The sequence below is a fragment of the Lithobates pipiens genome, unplaced genomic scaffold, assembly GCF_037356315.1.
Source record: "Lithobates pipiens isolate NorthernLeopardFrog02 unplaced genomic scaffold, aLitPip1_a1.2 Scaffold_27, whole genome shotgun sequence".
Classification (NCBI taxonomy): domain Eukaryota; kingdom Metazoa; phylum Chordata; class Amphibia; order Anura; family Ranidae; genus Lithobates; species Lithobates pipiens.
The window spans coordinates 22,990,044-23,006,009 of record NW_027507788.1 but is presented as its reverse complement, the minus strand read 5'-3'; the positions used below and the strand labels follow the sequence as shown (position 1 = coordinate 23,006,009).

The following is a 15,966-nucleotide window of genomic DNA, read 5'->3' as shown; positions in this document are numbered from 1 at the left end:
TCAGGAGAAGCAGCAGAATTTATTTTGGGGTGTCATTTCACATATGCCCATGGCATGCGTGAGCAATATATCATTTAGTGACAACTTTGTGAAAAAAAAAAAAAGTTTGTAATTTTCCCGCAACTTGTGGCAAAATATAAAATATTCCATGGACTCAACATGCCTCTCAGCAAATAGCTTGGGGTGTCTACTTTCTAAAATGGGGTCATTTGTGGGGGTTTTGTGCCATCTTGGCATTTTATGGCCTTCAAAACTGTAATAGGTAGTGAGAAGTGAACTCAAAAAATTACGCCCTTAGAAAGCCTGAAGGCGGTGCTTGGTTTTCGGGGCCCCGTACGCGGCTAGGCTCCCAAAAAGTCCCACATATGTGGTATCCCCGTACTCAGGAGAAGCAGCAGAATTTATTTTGGGGTGTCATTTCACATATGCCCATGGCATGCATGAGCAATATATCATTTAGTGACAACTTTGTGAAAAAAAAAAAAAAAAAAAAAAAGTTTGTAATTTTCCCGCAACTTGTGGCAAAATATAAAATATTCCATGGACTCAACATGCCTCTCAGCAAATAGCTTGGGGTGTCTACTTTCTAAAATGGGGTCATTTGTGGGGGTTTTGTGCCATCTTGGCATTTTATGGCCTTCAAAACTGTAATAGGTAGTGAGGCGTGAAATCAAAAATTTACGCCCTTAGAAAGCCTGAAGGCGGTGCTTGGTTTTCGGGGCCCTGTACGCGGCTAGGCTCCCAAAAAGTCCCACATATGTGGTATCCCCGTACTCAGGAGAAGCAGCAGAATTTATTTTGGGGTGTCATTTCACATACGCCCATAGCATGTGTGAGCAATATATCATTTAGTGACAACTTTGTGTAAAAAAAAAAAAAAAATTTTTTTTTTGTCATTATTCAATCGCTTGAGGCAAAAAAATAAAATATTCAATGGGCTCAACATGCCTCTTATCAATTTCCTTAGGGGGTCTACTTTCCAAAATGGGGTCATTTGGGGGGGTTTTGTACTGCCCTGTCATTTTAGCACCTCAAGAAATGAGATAGGCAGTCGTAAACTAAAAGCTGCGTAAATTCCAGAAAACGTACCTTAGTTTGTAGATGTGACAACTTTTGCGCAAACCAATAAATATACAATTATTGACTTTTTTTTTACCAAAGACATGTGGCTGAATACATTTTGTCCTAAATGTATGACTAAAATTGAGTTTATTGGATTTTTCTAATAACAAAAAGTAGAAAATATCATTTTTTTTCAAAATTTGCGGTCTTTTTACGTTTATATCGCAAAAAATAAAAATCGCAGAGGCAATCAAATACCATCAAAAGAAAGCTCTATTTGTGGGAAGAAAAGGACGCAAATTTTGTTTGGGTACAACATTGCATGACCGCGCAATTACCAGTTAAAGCAGCGCAGTGCCAAAGTGTAAAAAGACCTCTGGTCATTTACCAGCAAAATGGTCCGGTCTGAAAGTGGTTAAAGAACGTATAAAACCTTTTAAAGCCATAGGAGTTGATTTACTAAAGGCAAATAGACTGTGCACTCCAGTTGCTCCAGAGCTTAGTAAATGAGGTGAAGCTTCACTTTGCAAAGAATACTTATCATGCTATAAAAGAACAGGAGCATTTTTTTTCATGGTTACAACCACTGTAAGATAAAGAGGAAGTCTTAAAACTTCTGGTTATACTGCTACCAGCATGCCTCATTTTATTTGCTAGTGTCTTAGGAAAATGCATGTTGTTTTTACACCTCGACTGAAGTTTTTTGATAGCACCTTTTTTTTTTCTTCTGCAGTCTTTCCTTCAATCATGACTCTGCTATGCGTCACTGCTGTAGCTTCACCTCATTGTACTGTGGCCATTCTACTGCTTTTATAGTACTGCATCTGGCCCCTGCTGAACTAGACATGCAGGGATAGACTGAAAAGGGACCTTTGTGCACTGGGTTCTATGTAGGCCAATGACTAGACTACATTCTTGTATATGTTCGCTGCAGATTGATTTTCAGCTCCAGAGTAATTTCCTCAGCACTTACCCTGCCTCTGACAACTCGCTTATTGAGTAGGCCTTAGGATTAGGCCCCTTTCACAGGGGTGCCTCCGGGGAATGGAATCCGCTTGCTCAGCGGGGGGGATCGCTCCGCTGATCCCTGCTGAGCAGGCGGATGACAGGTCTGTCTCCAGTCACTACCCTCTCTCTATGGAAAAATTGGGTGAAAACAGACTGCCTGTCCATTTTCATCTGATTTTCCAGACAGATGGAAAATATAACACCCATCCGTCTGGATTTTGCGGACAGGATCAGATCAGATAGCGGCTGATATCAGCGCACATGTCATTGCTGACATCCACCGCTCTATAGGGGAGACTGGAGGGTCCGATTCAGTGCGCCTGAAAAACTGACAGACGGACCTGATCGAACAGCCCGTGCAAAAGGGTCAAGTTCCCGTTAATATCTACTCAGTTGTGCATACCGTTTTCTACATTAAATCGACATTCAAGCAAAGAAAGTTTTGTTTTATTCGTGTTTCACTAGTATGTAGGCTGGTTAGGCCGTGCATTGGAAGCTATTTCAAATTCTTAGTTTGCTTGGCTCCTTTATTTCCCTGCAGAAAGGGTTTGCACTGTTGGAATGAGTGCTGACATGATACGCTCTGGTTGAATATGCTACGTCATACGCGGTAAAGAATGATTCCAGAGGTTTTATCCCAACCTCTTCCCAAGTCCAAAGAGGACAATCGTTCAATTCTGTATCTCAAAGCTCTGAATGTCTTCACTCAAGTCCAAAAATTCTGCATGGAATCTACCAAATCTCTCATTGCCTCCCTTCACCAGGGAGACTTTCAAATTTGAAAATAAAAATTCAGTAAAAACATATTAAACAGAAATATCTGTATTATGTTTATGTAGACATTCGTTAAAGATTTATTTTATTATATTTAGCTTCCTAGTAGACACTGCATTATTTCCAAAGAAAAGCTGAATCCTGTGCTTCACAAAGACACATTGCCTACAATGATGCTTGCACACGGACAGAATGTCGAAAGACATTTGCCAGTTCCAAAAAAACGCCCGACATTCTGCCCATTTGTATGTCAGTCTGTCTGACAGAAGCCGGCTTCTGTTGGATGTGCATGCTAGAAAACCAGCAGCCGACGACTCCCAATCAGCGCTCTCAGCCAACAACAGAGAGTGCTAATAGGAGTGTTCTGGCGGGGGGACGTCCTCCTGGAAGAGCACAACAGCGCAGAGGGGAAGATCGCTGGACTATCCTCGCATGGTTGGGACAACTGACTGAGCCAACAGTTATGCCCTGTACACACGATCGGATTTTCCGACAGCAAAACCATGGATTGTTTTCCGAAGGGTGTTGGCTCAAACTTGTCTTGCATATACATGGTCACACAAATGGCGGAAATTCCGAACATCAAAAACGTGGTGACATACAGCACGTGCGACGAGCCGAGAAAAAGGACGTTCAATAGTCAGTTCAATAGCCTTCTGCACGATTCCGAGCATGTGTGAAATTTTGTGAGATGGACTTGTGTGCACATGATTGGACTTTGAAAATTTGAGAACCTGCTCTCACACATTTGTGTGCAGAAATTCCGACAGCAAATGTTCGATGGAGCATACACATGGTCGGACTTTCCGGCAACAAGCTCACATCCAACATTTCCTATCGGAAATTCCGATCACGTGTACGCAGCATTAGTGTGTACCCTGCTTAAGAAATAAGCCCTTGTGAAAACTAGTGGTCCTTTTTATGGAAAATCTCTCCCTGGGTGCTTTTCATGATGCATTTATTCTGCACACCAGAAGTGTGGTCATGTCTTCTAAGGGAAAAAAACTCCCAGCATTCCATCCCTCTGCTTTCTGAGTGGCTCATGGTTAAAAGGTATTCAATCATTTGCCCTGATAAGTTCTTCTTTCTCCCTCAGGTGCTTCTCTGGAGATTACTCTGGTGTTAGGGGATACGCTTCATGTTACAGAGCTCTGACGCTCGCTGGACTCCCACCAGAACCTGCTCAGTGGTCGTATGCTTATTGCCCAGATGTGGATGAATGCAGGCTGGGGATGGCCACCTGTCACAAATATGCCACCTGCAGAAACACTCCTGACTCCTACGAGTGTCACTGTGACCGTGGATATACTGGCGATGGCGTCACTCACTGCAATCAAACGTAAGTTCAGATATTAAAGAAAACATGGTCATAATAGTTTGGATTTCACTTATTAATAACATATATAGTTATAAGAAAGCAAAGTACATTATTTAGGATTACCTGTCACCCATGGAATCTCCACAAGCTCTATTAGTGCACACCGGTAACCCTACTGCGCATGCACGAGGCCCTGCTCCTCTCTCCTACTGGCCCGTTGATGGATGGAGCAGGAGGGAGCTCTGCATTGATGTCATGGGCCGTGGCCTGGACTCCCAGAAGTGGGAACAGGATACCTGTCAAAGACGGGTATCCTGTCACCCCCAAAAAGTGCCAATTGTGGCACCGGAGGGGGAGAGGAGACAAACGAGCGGAAGTTCCACTATAGGGTGGAACTCCACTTTAACTTTATTTGTACTCCTTAAAATAGAACTAGGCAAAACTTTATTTTTCCATTTTGGATAGAGTAAGGGAGGGTTATAACCCCTATCAGTTTTTTTCTTGCCATCTAGCCATCTGTGTCCCATTGGAGAGATTTACCCTCACTTCCTGTCCCATAGCCAAACAGGAAGTGAGAGAAAATCCCAACAATTTAGGGGAATCACACCCCCCCCCCCCCCCCCCCCCTGTCTCCATCCACATTAGAAGATGTCCCCTGGGGGTGAATGGTCTGAGGACAACCCAGAATGTTAGATTCTATTTTACTTTCACTTTTGATGATAACTGTAAACGGGACAAATAGAGAGGGTGAATCTCCCCAACGGTGGCAGAGGTAGCAATAACAAACATAACGGGTGTTGTAATCCTTCTCCACAATGTTTTGCCTTTAGTTATACTTTAAAGTTTTCACTTTTGCCTCTTTTACTTTGACAGTGATTTATTTTTTTTGTTTGCTCACAAGGTGTTACAATGAGTGCTCCCATGGCTCTTGCAGCGGGCCTCCATTTTTCGCCTGTCTGTGTGACCTCGGATGGACTTCTAACAGCACAACTGTGACAGAAAGTGGAGTAGAGTGCAGCGTGGACTGCGGGTGTAACTTCCACAGTACCTGTGCTCATGGACCAGGAATCTGCGATGCTTGTCAGGGTGAGTGAGGGTGCGGCAAGGAGTGTGCTATGCTTCATATACTTCAGAATGCAGCATAAAGTAAGTTGTTTGGGTGGATGGCGGTTGACTGGACAGTATGTAACGCAATGGGGTTGATTTACTAAAGCTAGAGAGTGCAAAGTCTGGTGCAGCTCTTCATAGAAAGCCAATCAGCTTACGGGTATTTTTTTTTTTTTTGTCGAAGCTTAATTGAACAAGCTGAAGTTAGAAGCAGATTGGCTTCCATGCAGAACTGCACCAGATTTTGTATTCTCCAGTTTTAGTAAATCAGTCGAAGTGTATGATTTAATCTGCATTCAAAGCAAGAATGAATTTTTTTTTTTTTATTGCAGATTTGTCCTGAGCGACTTGATAACCGGTCGTGGGCCACAATGAGTGGAGTGGGCAGCTGACAGATCCAAGTCCACTCTGTATATGCAGAGCAGACAAGGACACAGCCCACTCTACTCTATGGACCCTCCAGGCCACCCAGATGGGAGGGGAAAGATCCCCTTAGTTTTTTTTTTACCGGATTGGAGGTACACGGGTGTAAACAGACAGAGGTCCGTTTACATGTGCCACTCAATAGAGGTGAATGGAGGGTCCCATTGGGTCCCCCTGAAAAACTGACAGGTGGACCCGATTGGACTGATCGCGTGAAAGAGGCTTACGGCTGCTTTCACATTGATGTGCTGCGCAGTGCACCTGTGGCTTTCCTGCAGGTTTGCTGCACTTTGCCATAGACTTCTATTACATACTGCAGGTCTGCATTCAGGAGTTTTGGTGCACTTTCAGAAAGCGCACCAAACCCACAGGTAATAACAAAAGTCTATGGCTCAGTCCAGGTAACTTGCCGGTTATAACAGAAGTCTATGGCTCAGTCCAGGTAACTTGCCGGTTATAACAGAAGTCTATGGCTCATTCCAGGTAACTTGCCGGTTATAACAGAAGTCTATGGCTCAGTCCAGGTAACCTGCCGGTTATAACAGAAGTCTATGGCTCAGTCCAGGTAACTTGCCGGTTATAACAGAAGTGTATGGCTCAGTCCAGGTAACTTGCCGGTTATAACAGAAGTCTATGGCTCAGTCCAGGTAACTTGCCGGTTATAACAGAAGTCTATGGCTCAGTCCAGGTAACCTGCCGGTAATAACAGAAGTGTATGGCTCAGTGAAGGTAACCCTTTGAATTTGAAAGCAGCCCAGTAACCACTGCAGAACAGATATGTCCATACAGTATATAAACTGTGATACTAGTTATAAACTAACCTTTAGTAACAGTCTTCTATTCAGGTATCACTGGCTGTTGCTGTCCCAGGAGGAGTAAATTTGGTATCATTCCTCCCGTGACAAAAGCCTGCACTATACAGAAAGCATCTGTTCCACAGCCGTTTGCTTCCTCTACTGCCGACTCTATTCACAATACTGAATCTCTGGGAAGGGGGGGTCGACAACCTGCGATCTAGGCTTGCTGACCTGCCATCCCAGAGCAGGAGGGCGTTGGCGACATCAGAGGGCTCCGCGAGTCATGTGTGGCCCCCGGACCACCACTTGGGCACCCCTCACTTTTAGGAAACGTACACAAATGTAGGGAGAACATACAAACTTCATGCAAAAGTAGTTTTGTCAGAGAGCACTATGCTATTTTAACTAACCATTCAAAAGCATAGGGTGAGTTTTATTTTAGTGTAAAAAAACTTTTTCCTTTCCTTCCTTAATTGTGAAAGAAAAAGCAGCGGTCAAAAGTGTAACTTAGTAAATGCCACACAGTGTTATATACTAAAATTTACTAAATATAATGCACTGTGAAAAACCACTAACACAATGTAACAAAGTAAATAATAAACGTACAGTAAAGTGAATTTGTGAAAATTCACATATAAAGCAACACCTTATATGAAAATATAATTAATTAATCCAAATCATTAGTGCAGTATCCATCCCCCATCAACCAAAGTCCATCAAAGTGAAACTTTTCAAATAAAGTCTATAAGTGATGATCCAGAAAGGAACCACAAATAAACAGTGATGACCAGTGCCTCTTAAAGTGGAAGTAAACCCATCAATTTAAACAGTTAAAAAAAAAAAAAAAGGCATGCCGGGAATGCTAACTGCACATTGGCTGTGCTCTCAGCCAAACTATCAAACCATCCAATGGCTGGTGTCATAACGGATCACATGTGCAGCACCGTGGCAGTTCAAGATTAAACAGAGGCAAAGATGGCAGCTTCCTTGGCTGAAAACGATAGGGGAGTTACTTCCACTTTAATTAGAAAAATCTTGCAAGTGAATTCCTCCACCATACCTCGGTGTCTGTGACTCCCCCTATGTGATTGAACTCACCAGCTGAGAAGCCTCAGACCTGCTTGTTTGGCTAAAATCACTTTTACCCTCTTTCCAAGGGTTTAAATGGGAGATCCCCAAACTTGCAGTTCAGACAATGGATGTAATTTTCTTGGCAGTTCATATAAACACATCCATGCAAGTAAAAAAGAGAGATTGCCTCCAATTGCGTAATAAAGTGTAAAACTCTTTAATCACACATAAAAAAATCTCACTCCAATGCACTCACATGTAAAACACTAGTGACACGCCAAAAGATAAACTTCACATCAAACTTTAAAATCTGTTTACTGGAGCATGGATGGTCACGGCGGAATTATGAATTATTTCTCACCCCCTCCTCATTTCCACCCTCACTGTGCACTTATTAGTTTTATTTTAGCCAGAATATAGCGAATGGTATGATTAAATATATACAGACGTCTTTTTGGCAGCAGCAGGAAGAACATGCAATGTAAAAGTGTTGATAAATAGGTTTATTGTCAAGGTAGTAGTGTGATGTGTGTCTGCAATCTTTTTTATACAGATTGGACACAAGGGGAACATTGCCAGGAGTGCCAACCTGGCAGCTTTGGAAGTGCCACACAGAAGCCAGGGTGCCAGGAATGTGCCTGCAACAAACACGGGACCCCGGAAATGGGCTATTGTGACCGAGAGACGGGTGTGTGCTACTGTACAGACAACACTCAGGGAGAACACTGCGAAAAGTGTGCACCCGGGTACTATGGAGACCCTAGGTACGTTGACACATGATGTGCAAGATCTGTTTCTGTGCTCTGTAAAAGGGGATCCGATGTGTCTGCATTATTCTGGGGTAAACTTACAGTGCCTTGCAAAAGTATTCGGCCCCCCTTGAACTTTTCAACCTTTTGCCACATTTCAGGCTTCAAACATAAAGATATAAAATGTTTATTTTTTGTGAAGAATCACCAACAAGTGGGACACAATTGTGAAGTGGAACGAAATCTATTGGATTTTTGAAACTTTTTTAACTAATAAAAAAATGAAAAGTGGGGCGTGCAAAATGATTCGGCCCCCTTGCGTTAATACTTTGTAGAGCCACCTTTTGCTGCGATTACAGCTGCAAGTCACTTGGGGTATGTCTCTATCAGTTTTGCACATCGAGAGACTGAAATTCTTGCCCATTCTTCCTTGCAAAACAGCTCGAGCTCAGTGAGGTTGGATGGAGAGCGTTTGTGAACAGCAGTTTTCAGCTCTTTCCACAGATTCTCGATTGGATTCAGGTCTGGACTTTGACTTGGCCATTCTAACACCTGGATACGTTTATTTGTGAACCATTCCTTTGTAGATTTTGCTGTATGTTTGGGATCATTGTCTTGTTGGAAGATAAATCTCTGTCCCAGTTTCAGGTCTTTTGCAGACTCCAACAGGTTTTCATCCAGAATGGTCCTGTATTTGGCTGCATCCATCTTCCCCTCAATTTTAACCATCTTCCCTGTCCCTGCTGAAGAAAAGCAGGCCCAAACCAAGATGCTGCCACCACCATGTGTGACAGCGGGGATGGTGTGTTGAGGGTGATGAGCTGTGTTGCTTTTACGCCAAACATATCGTTTTGCATTGTGGGCAAAAAGTTGGAGTTTGGTTTCATCTGACCAGAGCACCCTCTTCCACATGTTTGGTGTGTCTCCCAGGTGGCTTGTGGCAAACTTTAGACGAGACTTTTTATGGGTATCTTTGAGAAATGGCTTTCTTCTTGCCACTCTTCCATAAAGGCCAGATTTGTGCAGTGTACGACTGATTGTTGTCCTATGGACAGACTCTCCCACCTCAGCTGTAGTTCTTTGCAGTTCATCCAGAGTGATCATGGGCCTCTTGGCTGCATCTCTGATCAGTCTTCTCCTTGTCTGAGCTAAAAGTTTAGAGGGACGGCCAGGTCTTGGTAGATTTGCAGTGGTCTGATGCTCCTTCCATTTCAAAATGATCGCTTGCACAGTGCTCCTTGGGATGTTTAAAGCTTGGGAAATCTTTTTGTATTCAAATCCGGCTTTAAACTTCTCCACAACAGTATTACGGACTTGCCTGGTGTGTTCCTTGGTCTTCATAATGCTCTCTGCGCTTTCAACAGAACCCTGAGACTATCACAGAGCAGGTGCATTTATACAGAGACTTGATTACACACAGGTGGATTCTATTTATCACCATCAGTCATTTAGGACAACATTGGATCATTCAGAGATCCTCGCTGAACTTCTGGAGTGAGTTTGCTGCACTGAAAGTAAAGGGGCCGAATAATTTTGCACGCCTCACTTTTCAGTTTTTTATTTGCTAAAAAAGTTTAAAATATCCAATAGATTTCATTCCACTTCACAATTGTGTCCCAATGTTGGTGATTCTTCACAAAAAAATAAAATTTTACATCTTTATGTTTGAAGCCTGAAATGTGGCAAAAGGTTGAAAAGTTCAAGGGGGCTGAATACTTTCGCAAGGCACTGTACATCTGCATTAACAGCTCAACTCGTTGGAAACAGTCTAAAGACACCATTTAAACCTATTGACAAGGTGTGACAACAATTTAATTCCTTGTCAGGCCAGAGTTCCAGGCTTTTCCCCCAAACAGATTCCTGTAACCTATTCAGAATTTCCAAGTAACAATGTTGGTTTAAACAATTTTACTTAAGCGCTGATACGGACCTAACTGATAAGTGAAACTGATGCAGCGGCAACCATTTCAATTTGCTCTGATGCCACATACAAAGTAATTAATGCAATAGTAATAGTGCGCTTAAACCCAACTTATAAAAATATATAAAATATAATAGGGTGCACAACAGTGAAATACACAAATAATCTGCAGGTGTACAAAGATAAATTGATGCTGTTATATCCTTCCTCTATGGCTAGAGGTATAATAAGGGTGCACACACAGTGGTAAAAGTGAAAAGAAAATCCAGAGAAATTCCAACATAAGTCACCACCACCTAAATAATATTCCTGCTCACCTTCAGAAAAATTAAATAAAACAAAAACCAAAATGACACTTGTCAAAAACGTGGATCCTTGCTACGATGAGCTTATGTATTTCCCCTGATTCAGATGTATTGTCTCTGAGATTCATAGATTCTAAAAAATTGCTCTCAACGGAAATAGAAAAACATCATTGCGCATCATTGCGTTTAAAATGTGATCGGAGCGATCAAATTGTAAACGGCCTGGGTGTAGAAAGATGGCCGCCGATTCGGAGCTAGGCCGAAGCCGCGGCCTTTCCTACGGCCAAGACCGTGGAGCGCTCAGCGGATCGCGGCATGTGCCAATCCGAGCGGAGTGACCTGTTCGGATCACGGATCAGTGACGATCCGTTGCACAACTGGTGTGTGACCCAGGCGAGTGCAAGTAGACATTTCAGAACAGGCTTGAATGTGAATGGCTGTGGTCTCAACACCATAGTGCTATGCTGCAGGCATTATGGGAATTAAAATGTCACACCTCTTACAGTATTTACTGCTGACCTGCCAAGTGAGTTTACATTCTGTACATCCAGTCTTGTGACTTAACTGCTTGGTTACATTATTATTGCTGTCTGTGTCTTGTTGTCTTTTGGACAATCACTCCCCCTTGTGTCTTGTCCTGCTGTTATAGTGACAGGAAGTGACGTGAAATCTTGTTCACAACAATAATACTTGACAGATGTTTTTCAGTCCTCCTAAGTTTATTAAAATGAAAAAGGTTACTTTCTGGACAAACAAATGGCCACTGCCCCCACCTATAACCGTCCTTAGCACATGGAAGGGCAACGCATGCAAAACAAAACCAAAGATAGAGGGCAGGTGAGCCTGGAGGGAGCCCACCCCTCCTTAAAGGCACCCAACATATAGTACAATGGCAGCAAAGGTATCCAATGAGTCCCCTCACCAGTGTTCCAACAGTACAAACTTGACAGATGTCTATTGAAAACGAAAAAGGTTACTGGCTGGACAAACGAATGTTCATTGCTCCCACCTATAACTGGCCTGCGCAGCAAGGAGCACATGGAAGGGCAAGCATGTCAAATAAAACCAAATAAATTCTTACTCGCAACTTACCAACGAGCCTGCAACCAACCAAATTATTCTGTCTTAAGTATGTGTTAAAAATGGGGGTTTAGTTTTCACACTTTGTGCTGGAGTTGTACTTTAAAGCGGAGTTCCACCCTGAAATTTTTTTTCTATATTTAGACTCATTTAAACCTATAAAGAAACATTTGGAGGAAAACTTTTTTTTATACAACCAGAAACTCCCTGTTGCCATGTTGTCCCCCTAATCTGCCGCTTCCTGGTCCATGGTGCTCCTCGTCACTTCCTCCCTTGCCTGTGCTCCTGGGAAATGATGTGTCATCATTTCCCATGAGTCTGTGGGCAGTACTGTGATCAAAAATCGCGTTATTTCCTGACAGGAAATGACGCGATTTAGGGCGGGTCACAGCGCCGAGATGTGTTTATCTATGCTGCAATAACAACGGGATGGGACCTTCCTTCGTCACCGCCTGTTGTTATGGCAACTTTAGAAACAATCGATGCTACGGCCGCCAGTGAATCGCGCATGCGCGAGATTGGGAGGTGCATGCACCTCTCCAATGCTTTTCCAGGAAGAGGTATCGAGTGTTCTTCACATGCCCACAATCACGATGGCAACAGCCACAACAGGAGGGAGAAAATAGTGAGTATGACATTTTTATTTTTGCAACATCCAAAATGAATGTATACAATGAAACATGTATACTTGTTTTTTTTATTTAATTATTTATAATGCTAAGATCAAATAAAAATAAATAAATAAACATTTTGTCCGGAACTCTGCTTTAACCTTTTCATAATAAAAAATCTATCTAGCAAACCTTGCTTTCATTAGCAGGATTGATTCATATTTTACTACTGCATCTGTTTTCATAGGACTGGTGGGACGTGTTATCTTGAGTGCCAGGGCCGTCAGCTGCTTACCAATGTGTCTTCCTCTGCTCTGGGATCTCCCGGCGGCTCATATTGTCTGTGGGTGCTGAACGTATCTTCTCACTCTGAGCCCTGTCACCCAGAGGACAACTGCCCGAGGCTTAGCTTCAGTCTGCAGCCGGACTTCAATATTCCCTGCACGGTAACCTATTTTGTTTTCTGCTTTAAAGGTGAAGTATGCTGGATTTTTTTTTTTGTTTTCAAGTTTACCAACTAAAGTTTTATATACTTTTTTATTTTATTTTTATTCTCAATTGTTTTTACTTAAACCATGGTACTTCCATGACCTATAGCTGGAAAAGCATACTGCAGTTTTTAATGAAAGCACAGCACTGGCCTTTTTTGCAACCTGTGTATAACTGACGAAACAAGATGGCGCCATCCTTGCTAGATGAAAGGGAAGGGATTGCGTCCTTTTTATGTAACTCACTCTGCAGTCTGTGTCTTCTGAGCTCCCTTCTATTTTGATCTGTTTCATAGCATTAGCTAATAAATCTGTCTTCTGAAAACTGCTGCACCTACTTGAAGCTCGCTATGTGATGGCTGTCAGTGAGAGTTTATCATCTACTAATATGCAATTTTTTTAAATTGTTTTTTTAAACGATCATTTTTATTGAAGCTTTGCACATAACATAACAGGTCTACACCTGTTTGTATAATTACATACAAAAAACACCATATAGAAAACAATGCAGCGTGAAGCATGGATACCACATGGGTTCAAATCTGCGAGAGCCCTTGGCATATAAAATATGACAAAGAGCCTGCTTTCAAAGAATGTATTACTCAAACAAGATATATAATATTCACACATAAGCCAATATATTATAACACGACAACAGACCCAAAAACAAAAAAAACAGTAAGATTTACAAGAAAAAAAAAAGGAAAACCATATACACCGCTTTAAACTACAGTGTAATAACCTAAAAGCCTCGGTGTCAGGTCACCTGAGACCAGGTGACAGATGCACTTCGTAGGAGTCGGAAGTGCACCGCTAGGTAGTGGACCTTAGGACTGACTGCTGCGGATTGTACCCAGGGAGATTCAGGACACAGGTCTACAGGATCACTAACACAGATCCCAATGGGAGCTGGAGCATAGATTCCCCAGGGCGCGGAGTCTAAGAGCCAGCGGGTGTTCGCCAGAGCCTCCAGTGGTGAGGATGGTCTTCGCTGCAGTCTGGCTCCAGGTCGCGGCCCCTAGGGTCTCACAGCTCACGCTCACACTAGACTACAGGAGAAGGAAGCAGCAGGCTGGAACAACAAGGATAGTAAGGGGATATGGCAGAGGTCAGGGCAACTAGCAGACAGGAACAACAGAGTACACGCCAAAGGTTCAGGGTCACAGGCAGACAGGGATGGTCAGAGACATGCAAAAAGTCAAGGTCACAAGCAGACAGGAATCGTAGAGAACACGCCAAGGTCGGTAACAGAGTCAAACGTAGAGCACACGGCAAGCAGGAAACAGGAAGCCAAACACACAATGATACACAATGGTTGATCAGCTCCGATGGCTTGCAGTGCACAGGTTAATATAGGGTTCCCTGATAGGGCCTGGGGTGGAGCCATGCTTAGAGGAGAGGTTATAAAAACCACCAGGTGGAAGTGGCTGGCCTCTTAGTCTGAACACATGAGGGGAGGTAAGCAACCAGAGGAAGATCACTGTATAACCATGACATGTCTAAGTATATTAAATACGGTAAAAATCTATAATTTGTGATAGAAGGTCCCAGTGGGGGATATCCTGTATTCCTGGAGGTGGAGGGCGCTCATCTGCGGCAACTATACAGTAGTGCCGATTACCGACCTGAATGCTGTATAACTATGGAGCTGATAATATAATATTTAAGGATGGGTATAAGGAACCTTTATACTAAGCCAGGGGGCACTCCTTCGCTCAGTATCCTGTCTCGGGAACAGTGCTAGACCAGGAGTACCCAGCCAAACGTCCCAGATAGTTATACATTTTGTCAGGCATCCTCTGTGTTGATATACCAATTTCTTCCCAATTAGGGTATCATTACCAAGCCTTCATCCATTCTGTATGAGAAGGGGGTGTTGTAGGGTGTTGTAGAAAGCCATTTCTGAGCTATGAGCTTTCGAGCAATAAATAATACACAAAGGATTGCAGTGTAGGTAGGAGTTTATAGTTCCTCATCCAACCATCCCAGTAGGCAGCGCTTAGGATCCAAGGGAAGAGTGAAGTTCAGATATTATTAATCGATTCAGGAACAGCTTTCCAGTATCTAATCAGCTTGGGACACTTCCATAACATACAGGTGCATCTCGAAAAATAGAATATCACCAAAAAGTTCATTTATTTCAGTAATTCAACTTAAAAAGTAAAACTCATATATTATATAGATTCATTACACACAAAGTGCCATAATTCAAGCATTTCTTTTTTTTTTTTCTTTTTGATGATTATGGCTTACAGCTACTGAAAACCCAAAATTCAATACCTCCAGAAGATTAGAATATTGTGAAAAAGTTCAATATTGTAGACTCATGGTGTCGCACTCTAATCAGCTAATTAGCTGAAAACACCTGTAAGCCCTTTTACACACGGTCGGACATTCCGACGGAAAATGTCCGATCGGACCGTGTTGTCGGATAATCTGACTGTGTGTGGGCTCCATCGGACTGTTTCCATCGGAATATCCGACGGACAAAGTTTTAGAGCTGGGCTATAAAACTTTCCAACAACATGATCCGAACGGACTTTGTCCGATTGTGTGTAGAGAATTCCGATCGGACAAAGTGCCACGCATGCTCAGATCAAATTCCTAGACCAAAGCTATTGGCTACTAGCCTGAACGTAGTCCCGTCCTAACGAAATAACGTCATCACGTTCAGAACGATCGGATTTTCCGACAACTTTGTCCAACCGTGTGTATGCAACACCGGTTTCGGACAAAATCCGTCTGACTAAATCCTACGGATTTTGTTGTCGGAATGTCCGACCGTGTGTACAAGGGCTAAAGGTTTCCTGAGCCTTTAAATGGTCTCTCAGTCTGGTTCAGTAGGTTATGCAATCATGGGGAAGACTGCTGACTTGACAAGTGTCCAGAAGACAGTCATTGACGTTCTCCAAAAGGACGGTAAGTCACAAAAAGAAATTGCTAAAGAAGCTGGCTGCTCACAGAGTGTTTTCAAGCATATTAACGGAGAGTTGAGTGGAAGCAAAAAGTGTGGTAGAAAAAGGTGCACAAGCAACAGGGATAGCCACAGCCTTGAGAGGATTGTGACGTAAATGCCATTCAAGAATTTGAGATTCACAAGGAGTGGACTATGGCTAGTGTCAGTGCTTTAAGAGCCACCACACACGGATTTATACAGGACAACTGTCGCATTCCTTGTGTCAAGTCACCTCTGAGCCAGAGACAATGTCAGAAGCGTCTTATCTGGGCTAAGGTGAAAAAGGACTGGACTGT

General features: G+C 42.9%; 1 protein-coding gene across 1 annotated transcript in view; it reads left to right on the top strand.

Annotated features, from left to right (window-relative positions):
* MEGF8 (multiple EGF like domains 8) overlaps positions 1-15,966 on the top strand; it is a 136,747-nt gene that overhangs the window by 60,997 nt on the left and 59,784 nt on the right. Inside the window, exons 21-24 of the mRNA XM_077456617.1 lie at positions 3,941-4,183; positions 5,064-5,248; positions 8,114-8,324; positions 12,474-12,672. Of these exons, the coding sequence (XP_077312743.1) occupies positions 3,941-4,183; positions 5,064-5,248; positions 8,114-8,324; positions 12,474-12,672 (838 nt within the window). The remainder of the gene's footprint in view (positions 1-3,940; positions 4,184-5,063; positions 5,249-8,113; positions 8,325-12,473; positions 12,673-15,966) is intronic.